General features: G+C 46.4%; 1 protein-coding gene across 5 annotated transcripts in view; it reads left to right on the top strand.

Moving 5' to 3' along the window:
* The window catches only part of TNS2 (tensin 2), a 130,126-nt gene that overhangs the window by 92,630 nt on the left and 16,912 nt on the right, over nt 1–20,584 (top strand). For all 5 annotated transcript variants that reach the window (XM_081898093.1, XM_081898097.1, XM_081898095.1 and 2 more), the window contains 15 exons: nt 553–591; nt 2,721–2,770; nt 4,037–4,208; nt 5,026–5,076; nt 5,889–6,011; nt 6,314–6,378; nt 6,510–6,593; nt 8,183–8,295; nt 9,618–9,678; nt 9,803–9,881; nt 11,306–11,435; nt 12,151–12,216; nt 14,512–14,628; nt 17,718–18,968; nt 20,179–20,329. In XM_081898093.1, the coding sequence (XP_081754219.1) occupies nt 553–591; nt 2,721–2,770; nt 4,037–4,208; nt 5,026–5,076; nt 5,889–6,011; nt 6,314–6,378; nt 6,510–6,593; nt 8,183–8,295; nt 9,618–9,678; nt 9,803–9,881; nt 11,306–11,435; nt 12,151–12,216; nt 14,512–14,628; nt 17,718–18,968; nt 20,179–20,329 (2,552 nt within the window). The remainder of the gene's footprint in view (nt 1–552; nt 592–2,720; nt 2,771–4,036; nt 4,209–5,025; nt 5,077–5,888; nt 6,012–6,313; nt 6,379–6,509; nt 6,594–8,182; nt 8,296–9,617; nt 9,679–9,802; nt 9,882–11,305; nt 11,436–12,150; nt 12,217–14,511; nt 14,629–17,717; nt 18,969–20,178; nt 20,330–20,584) is intronic.

Genomic DNA, 20,584 nt, shown 5'->3' on the forward strand with positions numbered 1-20,584 from the left:
TAGCTTTAACTATACGAACCTTTGTTGGCAAGGTGATGTCTCTACTTCTCAAGATGCTGTCTAGGCCTGTCATTGCCCTTCTCCCAAGAAGCAGGCACCTTCTCCCAAGAAGCAGGCAGACATCAGAGGGGGGTAAGGTTAATTACACTGTAGCTGGGAGGAGAATTTGACATGAGGAAGCCATTATCAGTAGTAGCAGCTCCATTTCACTCGCTTTTTAGTGGTACCTCTAACTCCCATCAGTCTCAACCAGCAAGGCCCATGCTCAGGGTTGATGGGGGTTGTAGTCCAAAACATATGGAGGGCCCCAGGTTGGCAAAGGCTATCCCAGTAGGAAGGTGTCGTGTCACTGTTGCCCCTGTGTACCTCTCCTTCGACTCTGGTTTGTGGATCAAGCCATCAAGGAATGAGCTTCAGGCCCCCCACTGCAGCTGGGGAGAGTCTCAGCCATAGAAGCTGCATGGTGCTGTCTTGCATTTAATGCTCGTCTTTGTGATTTTGTTTTGCTTTCCTAAACACTCTTCTTCTCCCCATTCTTCCCCATTTGTCAAGAGGAGGAATACAGCTCCAGTCCGGCGTATTGAGCATTTGGTAAGACTTTGCTTTCTCTAAACTCTCTTAACTCTGCCTGCGGGGCTTTCCAGTCTAAAGTTTGATTCACTAGCGACTGAAAACTGTGTTTCTAGACACCATGCTGACATGTAATCAGGAAGGGCATGTAAGGGCATTTTTCTTCTTCTTCTTCTGCTTGTAATTACATTCATTTTTCTACTTAAAAGGTCTTTATTCATTTCATGACTCGTTCGTTAAAATCGCATTAGGTTCAGTGCACATTAGTCAAAGAGACATTTGTTTCATAACTTGAGTTCATTTCTCTCTCTCTCTAACTTCTTCTAATCTCCCTCTCTCTTTTTAAAAATGCTGACGTGGGAAGATAGTTGGCTTTGCAGGCGACCTCCCTCTCTTTCCTCCAGGTGCTCCAGAGTTCCCTGCAAAGACAGATCGATGGTTAAGCCACTCTGGGAACTGTAAATTCTGTGAGGGGAATAGAGGCCTCCTAACAACGCCCAGCACCCTCAACAAATTCTGCTTCTCAGGATTCTTTTGGGGAAGCCATGGCTAATTAAAGTGGCATGCTACCACTTTAAACATAAATTATTATTATTATTATTATTATTATTATTATTATTATTATTATTATTAAAATTTGTATATTGCCCTTCATCCAAAGATCACAGGGTTGTTCACAACATAAAAAATACAAAATGAGAACACAAAATACATAATAAAACAAGAACAGACCAATAACCTGCCCTCTCACAATCACATTCAAAAGGCCATAGAATGTTAATCAGCCAAAGTTTTGGTTGAAGATAAATATTTTTGTGGTACATCTTCCAGCTCCTGCAAATGGCTGGATAACTCATTTATAAAGTCTGAAATTTTCCTGACGTATTTTTATTAGATATGTCAAAAGTGAACCTGTTAAGTTCACTTTTAAAAAGCCTTTCTATCAGGTGAGTCAATTAAGATGGAAGGGATGAAAACAAACTTCTCACTTTCAAAGATATCTATTTATTAATCTATGCATGCTAATCTGAGTGAGGGAAAAGATTAAGATCATTATGTTTTGTTCTTAAGAAGTATAGCCTGAGAAGGAGAGAGCCCTAAACCTATTTGCTTTTTCTACAAATATCATCCACCAACTCAAGGAGACATTCTCAGCCCATCAGTGGTTTCCCTGTTACCTTCATATTATTAGCCCTTATATTGCAGGTGGGGAACTGAGGCTGAAGCCAGCTAGCGGGTTAACACAAGAAGCAAGATTCAGAACAGGGTTTCCTCATTCACAGCTCTGAGACAAACTACATCTTACATTATTTGTGCTTTTGCAAAAGGCATTATTAAGCGGGCTGCTTTCATTTTGAAAGAACACCCCTGTTGAGCCCCATCCAGGAACAGCCATCCAATTCATCTTTAGGGGCAAATAGCAGTTGGCTAGTTGTGGTAAGGTTGACCAGCTTAAGCACACTTTTAAAAAAACATGAATAGTGAGCACGGGAACATTGGAAACTCCCTTATATTGAGCTAGGATGTGCTGCAGTAGTGAGATGAGACACAAACCTGTAGACTTCCTTCTGCTTGGGGGGTTGTGGGGATGGGGGGGGCACAAGCCCACGAGAGAGGGAGGCAGCAGTGCAGACACCTTCCCTCCATGGCAGAATTTGTAGATCTGACATTGGATGACGACAGGAGCAGCAGAAGTGGGGGAAATGTGGGCACAGTACCATGGTGGGTGTGGGGCTCAGCGTCCCTGTGGATATGCAGATTGTTCCTTCCCTGGTCATCAGATCAGTCCTTTGATGAGTGGAGAGGGGGCACTGTGAGCTAAGGTGGGGAAACTGTATGCCAGTGTGCACATATACGAAGGTGTGTGCCCCCCTCCCCCATATGTGGTCCACATGCTCACTACTGGCATATGGACCCTGGTAGGTTGGCCAAGGGGAAATGCAGCTCTCAGGCAAAAAAAAGTTTGGCCACACTCCTGCTTTAGAATAGAAAGAAATATGAATAGAAAGAAATCTGTTGCTCTGTTTCCTGCATGCTATTCATTGCTCTTTTCAGTCAGAGTCACTCTATTCTTGCTTGCTGTTTTGCTTTGGAAGTGCTTTTTTGATGGCTTTCCCCCAACTTCCTCCCTCCCCACATTTATTTTTCAGGGCTCTACCAAGTCCCTCAACACTACTAAGCAACGGAACACGCTACCCAGGTAAGGGGTTTGCATTTAGGTTTTGCATTCTTGTCATGCTGACTTGCCTTTGCGACCTATAGTTATCCTGTAACTTCTGCAAGCAGCAGATTTGTGCTTTGCAGAAGGTGGTAATTTAAATACCATTCCGTGATTACAAAAGGCATGAGTCTGGAATGCTCCAACCAATTCTGATTGGCCACATTCAGCTGGAACAAAGACAAAGAGAAACTATAATGTTTATGGGCCTAGGAAAGGCCCAGCAATAGTTTTGAGGTACACCTGCCCTGGGCAACCCTGTCTCCCCCACCCCCTTCATCTTTTGGTGGAACCCCTCCAAAATCAGCACCCAAATAAGAAGGCAGTGTAGTTTTTGAAGTGTGGCCTTATGATCTCTTGAGATCATATTTTCTATGAGGTTGTGGTGTTTGTCTCAGGAGCCTTGGCTCAGGGGTGGTTTGATATACAATAATATTGATAATGTTCATTCAGTCAAGTCCCAATTATGTAAACTCATTTGCAATGCAAACTATAGGTGCAGTTGTTCTACATGTCAGAACAGTGCCTGTATTTGAATAGATCCCTACTTAATTCAAGCTACATTGGGGATGGCGATAAGATATGGTGGACTTCTGCTTCATCAGTGGAACTTCAGAAAATGGAGATTGGTATATCTCACCCATATCACCATCTAATCCCCACTCAGCTAAATTCTGTGAGGCAGGAAGCACTTCCTTTTGTGCCCTGCTTCCTAGGCACAGGTCTGGGATTTCTAGGTCTGCATCCAAGTGGGTGGTTTTTTTATCCCACCACTTTCCCTGCGAAAACCCACTGTTTACCACTGAATTGGAGCAAATGTTGATTGTTTTTTCTGTGGATTGCCACTGGTTCCAGTTCAGCGGTAAACAGCTGGTTTTCCCAGGGAAAATGGCATGACAAAAAACAGACTTGGGAACAGACCTAGAAATCCCAGACCTGTGCCTATAGTTTGAAAAATGGACTATATGGCCCAAGTGAAACCACAATGCCTGACAGTGGCATTATACTGCTGTGCAAAAACATCATAAATAACCAACTGGCAAATTAGAAACCATGTTGGGACACCTTTTCTGAAATCCCCTCTTTTCCATCAACATTTATTCTATTCTTTGGTCCCTTTTGCAGTGTGGTAAGTTGGGCCTGTGCGGATTAGAAAACAACCATGGCTTGCTTCCCTCAACCCTCCCTTCCTTCCTTCCTTCCTTCCTTCCTTCCTTCCTTCCTTCCTTCCTTCCTTCCTTCCTTCAGGAGTTTCAGTCTAGACCACGTGATGGAACGCAAGTATGACTTTGACCTCACCTACATCACTGAGCGCATCATCTCTGTCTTCTTCCCCCTGGCCTTGGAGGAGCAGCGTTACCGTGGCAACCTTCGGGAGGTGGCCCAGATGCTAAAATCCAAGCATGAGGACAAGTACATGGTAAAGAAGCCAAGGGAATCCCGGGGTAAAACATCCATTAGGGGGCCATTGCAGTGTGGGCATGTGAAATCAAAAAGTGAGCCATTCTGGATACCTGGGGTTGAGTGAGTGTGTGAGGGATGCCTGCTTCTTAGAGAGATGGAGAGCACCATACCATGTAGACACAGGATGCTCAGCACAGGAGCGTAGGGATCTTTCTTATACTGTGCCCAACCATTGGTGCATCTAGCTCAGCTATTGTCAGCTATTGTCTGGCAGCTATTGTCTGATTTCAGGCAAGGGTGTTTTTCAGACCTATCTGGAGACACAGGGGGTAGGAGTTAGGACCTCCTGCATGAGAAACAAGTGATCCGCCCCTGAGCTACAGCTCATCCCTTGGAATTCGTCCCTGTTCCTCAGTTCAGTCTCCTACCTGAAGTATGGCATTGGAAATCTGCAAGCCGCCAATTCAGATACCCTTATGGGTATTCTTCTTCTGGGCTGTACAGAGACACTTTTGCATTTTGTAGGCCTTGCAAAGGAACAGGGAGCACAGAAGATTGATGGAACTGGTCTGGGGAGGGGGAGAAAAGTTGGAATGGGAGGATGGGGAAGGGTTGCCCATGTTTTAATTTAAAAACAGAGTCCCTGGGCATCAGGGTTGGTGGCAGAACTAGAGCAGACAGAGCCAGGTTAGAATCTGGTGGGGTTTTGCAACTCGTGCTGGTGAGGGGCAGAGAAATACTGGCATGCTGAGTACAATATTGGCTGGCTGGCAATCGTTCCAGGGGTCACTGTGGGTAACAGAAGCCAATGAGATGTCTCTTTGTGTCAACAGCTCCTCAACCTGTCAGAGAAGCGGCATGACATCATCAGGCTGAACCCCAAGGTGAGGGAGAGAAGGGTTGGGCCTCAAATGCTTATATTGACCTGGGAACAGAGTTTTGTGGTGGTGGGTCTCGAAAATTCTAATGATGGAAACTTGCAAAATAACTGTCTGTGCCTTTCTAAACACAAGGTAAACAGACAGCGAGTCAAGCTTGCAGCTGTCACTTTTGGCTGTATGCAAATTGCACATTTAAGGCACATGACTCCCCCAAATAATCCTAGGAACTTTAGTTTGTTAAGGGTGCTAGGAATTGTAGCTGTGTGAAGGGTAAGCTACAGATTTGTTTGATTTGCATTTTCATAATTAAACTTGGCTTTCCAGTTGCAGGATCTAGGGAACGTAAGAAGCTGCCTTGTGCTGAGTCAGAGTGTAGGTCCAGCTATTTTCTGCCTTGACTGAGGTAGCAGATGTTGTGGTGGGGCACTGCTGCTGCTGCTGCTTTTTAGTGGGATTAGAGAAGGAGGAGGAGGAACGAAGTGGCAGTGGGGTCAACGTGGTGCAAGACCACTGGATTGGCTCTGCCAGTGCACTTGCACCGCAACAACTCTCCTCCTGGAGGTCAAATGTGTGATGCCACTCCACTGTCCACTCCTGCCCGGTAATGGCTCTCCAGGGTTACAGACCAGAGTTTTTCCCAGATGCTGGGGATTGAACCTGGGACCACCTTCACGCAAAGCAGATGCTCTTTCCCATTGTTCTGTAGTAAAAAATAAAATACAATCTGACTCTCTTGGCTCTGGTTCCATTTGTTCTGCCTTCGTATACACATGTGCTTCCTTAATGTGTATGCTTCTCTCTCCTTCCCGGCACAGGTGCAAGACTTTGGCTGGCCAGACCTCCATGCCCCACCTTTGGACAAAATCTGCTCCATCTGCAAAGCCATGGAGACCTGGCTGAACTCAGACCCACAGCATGTGGTTGTGCTTCACTGCAAGGTGCAGAGGGAAATGCCCTAATTTTCCTGGCCATTATAGATGGGCATTTAGGGGAAGTGGCTGTGGAGGGTGGAGACAGAGGGGACTGCAAAGACACCAGAGACTGGGGAAAGGGCTTTGGACTTCTGCAAGTCATTATCTGTGGGTTCTCACAGTCATTCCTCTGTCTCTCCCCCTGCCTCTGAGTTGGTTCCCATAGTTTTTTGGGAAACGTCTTGCACTCCTAGGCTGATGGTGCTACTGCATTTTATGGTCCTAGCTCCAGTGTTTAATGCCCCCCTCCTTCTCCCTCTTTGTGCCAGGGCAATAAGGGCAAGACCGGCGTGATCGTAGCAGCCTACATGTACTACAGCAAAATCTCTGCAAGGTACCAAGCAATGTAGTTGTGTGTGGTGGGCTGTAACTCTACTTGGCTTCTGTCTTCAGCTCAAGACAGAGACTCCTCAGGGGGCCAGCATGCAGGCACCCACTGGCCTCTTTCCTTTCTTCCTTCCTCAGTGCAGACCAGGCCCTCAGCACGCTGACCATGCGCAAGTTCTGCGAGGACAAGGTGGCTGCTTCTCTGCAACCCTCCCAGAAGAGGTGAGGCCTGCAGGTTCACCCCCACCCCACTTTCCCCTCTTCCTCTGCTGTCATGCGTGTGAAATAAGCTGCAGGATGGGTGGGAAACGCATTGTGGCAAGGCGTTGCAGGGGTGTGCTGTGAGAAACTTTAGGAAAACACAGAAATGGGGTGGATGTGTTTGTGTGCATGTTGCACTAGATACGAAGCCCTTGTGCCTGAAGACCATTCTGGCTATCCATCGTGCTCTTCTACTCTCACAAATCCACAAGATCCTCAGGGAGAGAAAAGGTGCTGGTAGTGTTAGGTGCAATAGCTAGGAACAAAGGGAAAATTCAATTCAGTTCATATTTAAAGACAAATCTACCGGGTTTGCACTTTCTGGAATAATCCACAAACCGAAACAGCCATCCTTCAAAAGTTGCACTTCTCCGAATTTTGCACTGCAGTTCTCCAGCTAAGGGCTCATCCATACTTTAAATTGCCCCATTGCTTTCCACTGGGAAAACCTGTGGTTTAATGCTGAATCGGAACAAACGGCAATCTGCTTTTCCACAATTGTTGTTTGTTCCGATTTAGCACCAAAGAGCAGATTTTCTGGGGGAAAGTAGCAGGGCAAAGGCAAAACTGCTCGGACGTTTGCCTAGATTGTACGGGACAAGCAGAAAGCGGCTTGGACCCGTGCTTGCAAGGCATGGGACAAGTGCAAGTGTGGATGAGCCCTGTGTAATTTGTTTTTAAAAATGCATAGATTAGGGTAAACTCTGCATAAAAATGCATATACTAGTAAAAATAGCATTAAAATGCATTATATTTGGGGAAATTGCTTTGCTAAAATGTGTATGATAGGCAAAATTGCATACAAAAACGTGTATTAGGAGAAATTTGTATTAAAATGCTTATGCATTTTCATGAGGATTTAAAAATGGATTTCATGATGTGGAGACTTGAACTTAAGAATGGAAAAATGAGAAACCAAGAAACCAAAAGTGATAGATTTGCCCATCCCTCAGGACGGCCCACTCCCAGTGCACCTGCAGTTAACAGGGGCTGCATAGCTGTTATGCTCCCACCAAGCAGATCTGGTCATCTGGACAGGTGTAGTAGCTGCTGCGCTGTGTTGCAGAGATTTGGAGATGGAGAGTGAAGATGGAAGGGGAACAGTGATTCAGGGGGCTAGTTGTAAACCTCCTGTTAGCCTGATAAAGCCTGGAGGCTTTGGAGCTGTCAAAGCCAACTGAATCATCTGAATTACCACCTGATACAAGTGAATTTTCCCCCATATACACATACAAAAGCTCCCTATACATAGGTAACTAGACATTGGGGAGCTGGATTCTAGCCAGCTTTTCTCCCCAAGATGCTGATTGTCTAATTGTGGAGATGTTTTCTTCTTTGGGACACTTCGCACCCCGTGGGCTGTCAGATGTGGTTCGACACAGATGGGGACTTACCACCTATTGGGGCTCTTGGCTGCTATTATGAAACAGGGAGTTTAGAGGCTAAGGGGTAAAGGAGGAGGTAGGTTTGAGACCCAGAATTTCTCCTGGAATCCTGTTGGTAAGCCTAAGAGCTTGTGGCTGACCCTTCTCTCTTTTCCCTGGTGACAGGTATATCCAGTATTTTAGTGGGCTACTCTCAGGCACCATCAAGATGAACAGCAACACCCTGTTTCTACACCATGTTCTTCTCCCAGCTATCCCTACCTTTGGGGCTGGAGGAGGTAAGTGCTGCAGGTGATGTCCAGAAAATACATCTCCCCATTCAAATGCAAGACCGGCATGGGCATGGCTTAAAAGCCTGCTTGCACCTCCCGTCTGTTCTTGCACGCATTTGTGCATAGCACTATTTCAGGTCAAACAAGAGTGACCAAAAGGGTGAGAAAAAGCAAGAGGGAGAGAGGGGAACTAACCTGGCAGGGTTTTATAAAATTGAGAATAGCATGGAGAGCACAAATAGGGAGATTTTTCGCTTTCTCTCATAACACTAGATCTTGAAGTTGCTCATTTACGTTGATCGACAATTCTTCATGTGTGGGACCTGCAGCAAAATGTTGCAGTGTGACACACACACACACACATGGTTCCTTTTCCCATTCCCTGTGTCTGCCACCCCACCCCACCTCACCCTGCAAAAGCTGTCAGCAGTCTGGGCCTCCTGGGCCTGCTCCATGACTTCACTGGTGGGCTGTTTTAACCCTCACCTTTTAGGGTTCCCCCCCAAAAGATTTCTTTGTACTTGGGGTTTTCTAATTGTGTTGAAACCTCCCTTTTGCAGGTGGTGGGGGGGGCTACCTAAACAATGGCACTTAAAGCCCAGTAAAGAGAGCAATGCACTATAATAAAGTTAGGGAATTCACTGCCACCAGATGTGGGGGAGGGGGCATGGGTTTAGATTGCTTTTGATCTGAGACAAATCTATGGAAGGGACACCTGTCAATGACTCTTAGTTAGGCTGCCTAAATGAGAACCCCATGTTCAGAAGCCTTGGGCTGCCTTTGTGCCCTGTTTGAAGAATTCCCAGAGGTATCTGACTGGCTGCTGTTGAAAACATGATGCTTTTATCACCAGCAGGGCTCTTATATCCCTAAGATTGTGCTAGGACACAAACATAGGAGAAAGTGTGAGTGTGTATACAGGGCTAGTTCATCTGCCAGTAAACTAGGCAACCATTCAAGGGGGTCACAATTCAAGGAGTACCCACAATCTCAGAATTAGAACACAAGCCCCATGTTGTTGTGCTAATTATGGTATGCTCTCCAGTACATTCTGATCTGAGTGTGAACCCCATCTGCATGAAATGAGGTTGTAGAATGAACTCTTTGTTTAGGCAGGGAAGCTGGTCCTGATGCACATTTGACCTATGTAAGGCCTTGTGAATAAGAAGATTCCACACGGTGTAGGTGTGGAATTGTTAGTACTGATGCTAGAACTGAAAATCAGTAGAGTCACCAAATTACATACACATGCCCAACTTTCCTTAGGAATTGAGTTTGTTGGCCTGACCCATCAGGCTTCTCTTACGTTCTTATCTTTCCTCTTCCAGGTTATCAACCCTTCTTGAAGATCTACCAGTCCATGCAGCTGGTGTACACGTCTGGGATCTAGTGAGTATGAGTGGGTTCTGCCTCGGGCAAATGCCTGGGTCACCCTCTGAATTCTTCATAGATAAGGGCCAATCTCCTTGTAGCTTCCATCCCAGCTGTCCTTCTGTTTCTTCCTGTCTTACAGCAGTCTTCATGGTTCTGGTGGAACTCAGAAGCTCTGCATCAGTCTGGAGCCAGCCTTGCTCTTGAAAGGGGATGTCCTGGTGAGTGCTGGCAGGCGCTCAGGATGTAAGGTGGGAAGGCTGGATTTGGTGGACCTCTGATCCAGCAAGGCGCTTCTTTATATTCTTAAGGAAGAACTAAGACTCAGAAACGCAATTATGCTGTAGCTGGTAAAGAGATCCCAAGTATGCTATCTTCCTTGTAAATGTAGAACATGCTGTTACATAAGGGGTAGTGAGATTGGTGGCTTCCATATATTATTGGACTACAACTCCCATCATCCCTGACCATTTGCCATGTTGACTGGGGCTGGTTGGAGTCTAACAACTGGAGGTCACCACACTGGATACCCCTGTGGAGATTCTGACATCATTATTTAAAACAAACAAATGATCCACTCTGTCTCTGTTTTTCCCAGAGAAGGTGACTCAGAAGTGGCTCACCTCGCTTTTGCCTCTGGTCAGCAGGTTTACATATTTTAAAATAATGTCTCCAAAAATTATGAAATCTGTTTGACTGGAGATGACTGAGGTAGGGGGAGTGGAGAGGAAGTGTGGGGGTGTACCCTGAGTAGCGATGACTCTATCTCAAGCAATTTCCCTTTAAAAAAATTGTTAAAAAAAATTCAATCACATTCACATTTAGGATTCTCTGAATCTCTTGACTTCCCTCCGCCTTTCTCTGGTTTTCATTGTCAATCCCTTTTTATTCAGCTTATCCTTGACCCCCCCCCATCTGTTATTAACTTTTCCATTATATTTTGTCTTTTTCAAGTATTACTCTAATCCTGCCAAGGTTTTTAGTTGTTTACAGCGTTCTCTTAAATAAGCTATAATTTTTTCCCATTCTTTCCTGAACTTCTTCTCATCCTGGTCTCTGATTCTCCTGGTCATTTTTGCCATTTTGGCATAGTCCATCATCTTCATCAGCCAGTCTTTTGTGGCTGGAACCTTGTCTTCTTTTCATCTCTTTCTCAAGCAATTTCCAACACTCCTAGGAAACGCTGACAGCCTTAATAACTGTAATTAGCCGATTCATCACTTCATCTGTTTTCAGTTTTCTTCCAGTTTGGCTGAAGACAAAATAAGTTTAATGAACATAAAATAATTGCTCCTGGATCTCTGGAGAGTTCATCGTCCGGCATCTTCAGTCTGGATGCAGGCTTCCCACAGGCACCTGCTTGGCCACTGTGTCATCAGGATGCTGGGCTAGAAGGGCCATTGGCCTCATCCAGCAGGATCTTCCTATATCCTGAATCAACTCAAGTACTTTCTGTCAATGTTCCTTGACCATGGAAATAATGGTGCCACAGTAAATGTGTACAAAATCTGTGGGCTTGGTGTATGTGAACTTGTGAGCGTGCCCAGACAGCTGTGTATGGTGGGTAGTAGCAGAAGCCCGCTTGCCAGCTGGGAGAGTTAGGCCTCGAGTGATTATTGTGTTCATTTCCCCTCCTTTTTCTTAGGTGAAATGTTACCATAAGCAGCTCCAGGGCACCGAGCGTGATGTTGTGTTCCGGGTCCAGTTCCACACCTGTACCATCCACAGCACCCAATTGTGGTTTGGTAAAGATGAGTTGGATGAAGCCTGGAGAGGTGAGAGCAAGAGGCCTAATCCTTAGGCAACAAGAAATCAAAGCAAAAGGGTGGCATTCAACTCAGAGCTGACCTGTTGAAATCAATGGACCCAACTTAGTCTTGTTCATTAATTTCCCCAGGTGTACTCAAAGTCTGGTAAGGTTAATTTATTTCAGCATGAGTTTTTGTAGACAAGAACCTATTTCTTGCCACAAAATCTCTTCATATGCTTGCTGCAGCAGACCAAGGTCTGGTCTGCATGTTCAGCAAAATTCCATGATAGAGTCCATCCCAGGCTTTACCACTTAGGACTTCAAAGAGAAGGAGTCACATTTTTAAACTGTCCCTGCAAGTGAAAAATGTGCTGCACATGGACATGGGGGGGGGGGGGAGGGTAGGCCAGAACCTTTTCTCCCTGGTGCGTTATTTATCTCCATGAAGGAGTTTTTTATTTGAAGGAAGCATTCAGAAACTGAATTCAGCCTTAAGTTGTAGAGGCCAAGATTTTGCTGAACATGTGGCTCTCCTAGAGTCTAGTTCTGCAAGGTTCTACTATAGAACACACCTTGAGAACAACCTCAGGTTTTAGGTGAAGGGGCTTGCAAGTACATTTCAGACTAAAGCCAGTGTTTGCGTGAACATGGCATGTGATGCAGGTAATCTCTCCTGCCTTATAAGAGCCCAGGCGCAACAGTCAGGCTATTCACCTCATATCTCTGTTTTCCTTCCCTAGATGAACGGTTCCCATTTGAAGCAAGTGTGGAGTTTGTCTTCTCTTCCAGCCCTGAGAAAATTAAAGGTGGGTGGATGACAGAGTTGGAGGGATATGGTTGCAGCACTATGAACTACGCCACAATCACCTCCTGGGTCGTTCCAAAAGTCAGGTCTCAGTGCATGGCCTAAAGCAGGAATGGGGAACCTCAGCCCCCCTGTGGCCTCTCTTCTCTGACCCTTGCTCCACCCACCTTGGCCTTTGGCCCCAGCCCCACTGGCTTGTGGCAGCCAGAGGTGGCAGTCTTGCTGAAGCTGAGCAGGTCTTGATCTGGCTTAGATGGGAGACTTCCGGAGACCCCTACAAGTACTGTCTTGAGTGATTATGATGTTCATTTTTTGCTTCTCTCTTGGGACTGCAAGAATTGGGGTGGTTTATCAAGCATCTTGGAAGGCCACAATTTATGGCTGGCGAAAGGAGGTGTGTTTGGTGTGTTGTGCTGATCTGCCTTTAGAGAAATGGTGTCATTTGGAAGCATCTTAAAGTACCATGGCACTTTGGGGGGGTGGGGAGTGGGGGTGACATCTTCCTTGCTTAGAGTGATCCTTCCCCTGGACCACCAGACCAATAGAAACACCTTTTGTCCTGCAAATATTGCCGGTGGTGAAGGGGGGGGGGTGAGCAAGCATCATCTGTCGATGGAGATCAAAGCATTTCCTTCTGCCATAAGTTCTTTAAGCTTCCCATTTCCTTGTATGGTCAGGGCTGTGTGTATACCATGATTACAGGAGTGAGGGTGGGCAGAAAAGAGACAAGGAAAGAGGCAAACTGCAAGCAGACCATGGACTAGGAGGTTTATTCCTGTGGAATGAAAACCATAAGAAGTATAGTTTCGATTTCAAGTCTTCTGTTAGCCAGCAAGGTGGTGACTATGGGTCTTATATTCATTCACTTCAAAGATAATTCATTTGGGAACCTTCTGCCAAAATTGTAGCATTTGCCAGTGGGGTATCTCAGAGTAGCTGCCAGTGGTCTTTCATCCAGGTGATGATGAGATCCACATTTCCTTAGCTTCTGTAAAGCTTCAGAATCAGAGGGAATCCCTGACAAACCAGAGCACAGATGGAGAAAAGCAAGTTCAGCACATCAAGCCTTTATTTTACTTATTAAATTTCCAAAATGGAATCCAGATGGCTTGAATTTACTGTCACTAGAATTGAAACTGAAAACCAGGGGTCAGTCTACATGACATTCTAATACGTCTGTGATGACCCCAGGGCTTTCAGGGTATTTAGGTCCAGATGTCCCATAAGGTATAGTGGTTGGAGTGTTGGACTAAGTCTAGGGAGACACAGATCCCCAAATTCCCATTTAGTCATGATGTTTGCTGGGTGACTGTCCAGTCACTACCCCTCAATCCAACCTGCCTCACAGGGCCAATGTGAGGATATCATGGGTTTGGAGAAGCAGGTACACAGCTTGAGCTTATTGAAGGAAAGGCAGAATAAGAGCACTAAAAACCACCTTACTAGGATATATGAGAAGGGGGTGGAGAGCATTTGTACAACGCATGTCTCTGTGTGCTCTGCATGCCAATCTATTTATTTAAAATACATCAAAAAGAATTCCACGGCAGGGTACAAGCAGAATAAAATATTGAACTTTAAATCTGTAAATGCATCAAATTTCGAAACAACATAAATGACAGCAGAGAAAAGAGCATCATCCATCAAAGGTGCAGAGTGACTTCCTCCATCCAAACTCACAGCTGATATTGCATAAATGCCTGGGTAAATAGATGTCCTTTGAGCTGAAACAGGGGGGAAAGAGTGTCAACCAGACTTGAGTGGAAAGGGCTCATGTCCCATAACCAGGGGGCCACCACAGAGAGAGAGACCATAATTGCACACCCCTTCAGGATGCTGACCAGAGACAGAGGAGAACACCTGGTCTCCGGGGTAGCCAGATTTTTACCTTTACTTCAATGTCATTCCCAATGATAGTGTTTTATTTTTCCCGTTTCAGTGAAAGGTAACCATTAACTGGCATAGTAGAAAATGAAGAAATACACTCCTTACATGAGGGCTTGAGTAGATCTATCCTTATAGGCCCATTTTGGGCAGAGTGACAGAAACGTGGGAATCCTATTTTTAAAAAACCCACAGATTAGGCTTTTTAAAAACGTTGTCAGTCATGCTTGAGCCTGTTGCAGAAAATCCTAGGTTATACAGTTAAGTAAATATGCACATCCACAATCCTTTTTATAACTCTGCTGACTGGTGTGCAGCCACTGGAATATGCTATCCATTCCAAACATTATCTTAAATGCACTTAATCCTTCTAATGCTGAGATTCTCTGGCGCTTCCTGTCTCTTTCCTCAGGCCGCGAGACCTACAGGAACAACGCTGCTGTTGCAGTAGATTACAACATCTCCAATCCCATAGTGCGCTGGGACTCCTATGAAAACTTCAACCTGCACCATGAGGACAGCCTGGAAGGTACACAGGGAATAATAATAATAATAATAATAATAATAATAATAATAATAATTAATAATAATAATAATAATAATTTCCCCAGCCACTCTGGGCAGCTTCCAACAAAGACATTCCTGCAGTCTCTTCCTAGCACTTACACCCTTACTGCCACTCTACTTGGGCAAGTCTGTGTGTTCTTTTCTGCAATTCCACACTTGGGCCCAGGATTTGATATTTGCAGAACTGAGATTTTCTTGATGCAGAATCTGGTTGTCATGGCACAGAATTTTGCTGTTGCATTTGAGGATGTACAGTTGAGTCACATCATGCACTGGGGTTATGTTCCAAGGGTAGTGTGCATATGCAAAAATCGTGTATAGTGGTACCTCAGAATGCAAACGGGATCTGTTCTGGAGCCCCGTTCACATCCTGAAGCAAAGGTAACATGTGATGGCACGGCTGCGCATGTGCGGGTTGCGTTTTGTCGCTTCCGCGCATGCATGTGATGTCATTTTGAGCGTCTGTGCATGCGCGAGTGGCAAAACCCGGAAGTAACGGACTCTGTTACTTCCGGGCTGCCATGGAGTGCAACTCGAATGTGCTCAACCCGAAGCACATTCAACCCAAGGTATGACTGTATAGGCAAAATTGCCTTCTTCTGGTTGGCTGCTGGCTGACAAGGCAGGGGCATGGAGGGGCGGGGAAGAGCTTTGTGGTGAGACCTTCTTGGTGTCTCCACTGCCTCCCCTCACTCCGCCTGTGGAAGGGAGGAGGAGGAAGGTGGTCCGAGAGAGGAAGGCAGATCCGTCACAGCCAGAAGAAAAACTCTGGAAGGGATCCTGGACTGGAGCTGCAGCCAAATGCATATAGTTGAAATCACATAGGATTAATGCACATAAGATGTGACTCAGCCGTACACACATGCTTATATCTAAGCACCATACACTCTGCTTATATCTAAAAGTGGACAATATTGAGATTAGTTTTTGTTTTCACAAGGATGCTTCAGGCAGCTTTCTGCTGTTGGCTCTAAGGCTTCTTTCAAGAGTGAGCTGTATACATACCACAATTCAATCAGCCCATCTTAACTTCCTGCATTGGTTACACTTTGAGTAGATGAGCGGAGCTCAAAGTTCCCCCTTGATTTTTAAAGAAATTTGGTGTTTCAGAGTTTGAAACCCCAGTCTGGACAGGATGATGGGGCTCCTCCCCAGCACAGACACATCTGGACTAAAGTTACTTTTTTGCCCCCGGGAGCTGTAATCCCAGCAGCTGGTTTTTACACAGTCAACCCTGATTACAGTTTCCTCCTAACATCCACTTAAAGTAAACTCGTTAAGAACTAAAATAAATAAAATACTGAAGGGAGTAAGCAAATGGGAATTTAATAGTTGTGGCACGTCTGCCTCAAATGCCAGAAAAACATCAACAGGATGGAATAAAACTCCTTCCTCCTTCCCAGCAAGAGCTGATATTTAGAGAAAGGAGGCCATCTTCTGCAATGTGTGTGTTTGTGGAGAAAGAGTGCCATAAATTTGGAAAATTAAGTATAACGATGAGTTGGATCAATGGATGGATGAGTAATGGCCTCTTGAAAGATGTATATATGAGGAAGAAATGCACCCTTCACAGGCCCCAGTGAACCCCCCCCCATACACAAGCTGGACAAGGCCTGATTCTAGTTCAGCCATGTTCATTAAACCAAAACTATGGCAGAAGTGAGACAGAAGTTTTTAAGAGAGGTGAAGGTGATTTCAGAGAGAGGCTTTGCTTTCTGCAATATTCACATATATTTCTTTTGACTCGCTGTAGCTTCTGGCCAAATTGGTTTTCCAGGATTTTGAAACAAAATAAAGGAACCTAGAAAACCTGATTACCAGAAATAAAAGTCGGATGCCGCCCACAAAAGGCATCCCCAATTTCAACCCAGTTTTAGCTCTAATCATCTGTCTCCAGCCATGGGATGAAGATAGGCTTGATGCTTATTTTTAATTTTTTTACTTTTAACTTGTTTTTAATTTTTTAGATTTAACTGTATGTATTGATATTGTTATAAACTCCTGTGATATATTTTAATGACACAGCGGTGTTTAAATTTTTTAATAAATAAAAAATAAATAAAAGGATTTTAAGAGCGGCCAAAGCAGGTTCTTCATCATCGAAGGAATCAGGTTCCATAACTTGTACAACAAACAGCCACTAGCCAGTCAATGCTCCACTCTTTGCACATCAAGTGTGCTTGCTCGCCTTTTTGTCACTGTTTTAAAGAAACACATGTAGGCTTTCTCATTTATACACACTTTGCTCAATTAAATAAACAAACTTCCTTTTAAAATAAGTTTTTTTAATTACTTGAGGAACTGGAGCACAAACTCATAGTCACAATAAATATTTCACTACTTGAACCATGCTTTTCTGAGGTAGATGGGGCCAAGTTTTTAAAGGTGCAAGATTGTTCTTGAGGGTGGTCAGTTCATGCAGTAGAATATGCTTCTGGTCCCCAGTCCACTGTCTGGAGAAAAGAAGGCAAGAGCTGTCAAAAATATAGATTCCATAGGTGATGTCATCAGGTGTGAGGCAGGTGAAGATGCTACTGCCAATACACCATCAGAAGCCCTAAAGTGTCTCCTGAGGTGCACTGGCAAGGGAAAGCAGACTTTGTCTCTTCTGCCCATCAGCTGATGGGCTGTTGAGCCAAACCTGGATCTGATGTGCAAAGGAGAGCCCCATGGGGAACTTGCTCACACACCTGGTGCCTGAGCTGTGTGTGGTGCTTTGAAGTTCTGAATGCAGCACTTTGAAGCACCCAGTTACTTGGTGGTCAGCCCTACCCACCTGTTAAATTTGGCCTGCAAGGCTAGATCCTGAGAAGAATCTGGCCTGCAGAGCCAAAAAGGTTCCCCACCCTTGATGTAAAAGTTACTCATCCCCAGTACTAAACCACGAGCGTAGAGCGCGAGGCACCTGGACGAACGTGTTCCAGGCACACAGGCGCAAGCCATTGACTGGGGAGACTCCAGGCCACAGGTGCCGTGTGAATGCCAATCTCACCTACTGCTCTGCATCAGCCACAGCCTTCCCTGAGTAGTTGTTTCACTTGTCCTTTGCAGATGTCTTGCACACCCGGGGCCCTCTTGATGGAAGCCTTTATGCCCGGATCAAGAAGAAAGGGGACCTGAGTAGCTTCTCCTCCTCCACCAATGGCAGCCCCGGCGGACCAGAGTCCCCTCCGCAGCAAGGTGGGCGCTTCCTGTCCATCAGCAGCGACTCGGGACACTCCTCCCTGCTGACCGAGAAGGCGGACGAGAGCACGCCACCGTCTAGGCCGCAGCCCACAGCTGCCGAGAAGGAAGAGCTGGACCGGCTCTTGGGGGGCTTTGGTGTCCAGCCTCGGCAGCCGAGTGAAGGGAGCTGTCCCCATGCCATTTCCCCTTCTCCTACCAAAGAGAGAGAAACGGCCATTTTGGAAGATGAGCTCTCAGACATCGGTCAGCCAGGAATCCACTTTTCCTACCAAGCTCAGCGCTCTGGCCTGGCCCGCCATTGTTCCTGCCGCCTTGGGTACCGTTCCCACAGCCCTGAGAGGCCTCACAACGTGGCCTACTACAGACCAGATGGCACTCTGGAGCGGCGGCAGCCCCTCTACAATGGCGGGCCCTCTCACGCGCATCCCGAGGGGTACGAAGAGAAACGGCGGGTGTTCCGCTCCCTGTCCGAGGGCATACAGCCCCACGCCTACCCCTTCGGCCATGAGCCACTGCCGCCTCACAGCCCCAGCCGGCGGGAGCATGAGGAGCTGCTCATCTTGGAGGACCCACCCACTTTCTTATGCCCCTGCCAAGATTGCCAAGAGATGGCTCGTGAAGAGGCAAGGTTGCCCACGGCTGCCTTCTACAGCCTGCGCCTGGACCGGGACCCTGATCTGTGGGGGGTGGAAAACGCAAGGCCGCCACTGCTTCATCACCCACTCCACCGGGAAGGGCAGCCTGTGCCACTTCTAATGCCCGCTACCTATGGGCACCACCATGTGCCCCATGGGCAACACCAAGCCTTTAACTTTGAGCCCAAGATGGTGGCAGGGCACATAGGTCACGCTTACCCAGCCCACCAGAGGTCCAAAGTGATGGAAGAGAATGCTGAGGCGTTTCCTTACCCCCGCTATGGCCCCCCTTACCCTCCAGGGCCATCCTACGCCTACGGCCGGGGCCCAGCCAAGGCCTGCCTTGTCTCTGGATACTCTGGGTCTCCCCACTCCATTTCGCCAACCAGCCCCCTGTATCCACCAACCAGGAAGCAGGGCTATGAGCCCCCCGAGAGCAGCGACGAATTCCTCCCGCCAGCACCTGTGGAAAGGCAGCATGGTGAGTGTGACTCTCAGGGAGGGCCCCCCCCCCTCCCGCCAAGGATTTCAGGTTCAGCAGTTATGGGTGCTGTATCACGTGGCTAGAGAGGAACCAGGGCTGTAGTCCTTTGTGCTAGGAAAAGGGCAAGGGCAGACGTCCAGAAACCTTAGTGCAGGGACAGGGAACCTGTGGCCCTCCAGATGTAGCTGGACTTCACCGCACCATCTTTACCTTGTCTGTGAATGAAATATCCAGAGTAGCAGCACAGTAACTCAGCTGCTTCTGTATGCTTATATATACATATATTCTGTATATCAGTTTATCTGCACACCAGTCACCAGACAGTTTCTTTTGAAAGAGAGAGAGAGAGAGTGTAATCATTAATTTGAGGGGAGGGCAATAGAGAACACTTTTGTGCATTAGTCTGAAAATACGCCTGCCTATTTGTACAGACAGCACAGATGAAGTCATTGCGCAAACTGCTATGTACAAAAGCCCACTGTGAAAAAATGTCCCCTGTGCATTTCAGAAACCTGCTTGTATATACAGCTTTATTGCCAAACAGGTAGACCTGGTATCCAGGCATTGTGCTTCTACTTGCTGCTGAAACCCTCAGTTTTTCCCCTGGTCCCCCTCCAGCCTTTAAGTACACGTGAACAGCTTAGAAGGCAGCCAGGTGGTTCTTTTGCACACTATTGTACAAACTCCCCCCTCCCTTTAGCTCAATGGGCATTATAACACTGGGTTACTTTGCAGGGCTGGTGTAACTTGTGGTTTTTTGGGTATAATCATTTTAGACTTTCATCTGCATTGGCATTAGGAGAATAATTTTTTAAATGTTTACAGACTCTGGGGGGAGTCTGTGTATGTGTTAAATAACAGCTAGAGAGATTGTGGACCCTTTGCTGCTGGCTTTCATTTTTGAGTTGAAAGGTGAGCCATAATCTCCCCAGTTCTCAGCAACTGGCTCCTTTCTCCCCTTCCCTGGATGCCCAGGAGCCCAACATTCTAACCACTACTCGGTACTACTAAACATATCTAAGGGGTTCCATGCAAGAGCAGAGGCTATCAAATGCTGGGCTTTTGTTGCCACAATGCCTATGCAGGAGAGATCCTATGAAAAGTGATCATTGTGCCCAAGGCCCTGGAATCTGGGACCCGTTCTCTATGAATGGCTTTATGGTATTCCAACAGACCGTCTGCATTTCCTCTCCTTTCCTTTCCACAGAGCTGCAAGACTGCAGGGATGGCATGATGGCCTGGCATGACGGTCCCATCTCCCTTCCGCAGCATCGTCAGGAGGTACGGGCTCACTGTGCAGACATCTCTGGCTCTCCCACTTCCTTCCACACCAGCAGTCCAGTATTCAGCAGTGACAGGTGGGTGCACCACAGAGAAGCCGGCACACATTTCCTACCTGTGGCTCTTTCTAAAGTAATCTTTCTGTCCTATTTCAAAGTCAAAGCCAGCTGTCAATCATCATCCTGTAGAGCAATTAACTTTATCTGTAGAGCCACTGTTTGAACTGTGTTCCAGAAAAGGTATCAGATTTTTTGAAGCATATCAGGGGTCCTTGGTGAAAAGGTCAACACTTAAAAATACAAAAGCAGCAGGTGCAGGACTCTTCTCCTGGA

Source organism: Podarcis melisellensis (genome assembly GCF_964234715.1).
Source record: "Podarcis melisellensis genome assembly, chromosome: 2".
Taxonomy (NCBI): Eukaryota; Metazoa; Chordata; class Lepidosauria; order Squamata; family Lacertidae; genus Podarcis; species Podarcis melisellensis.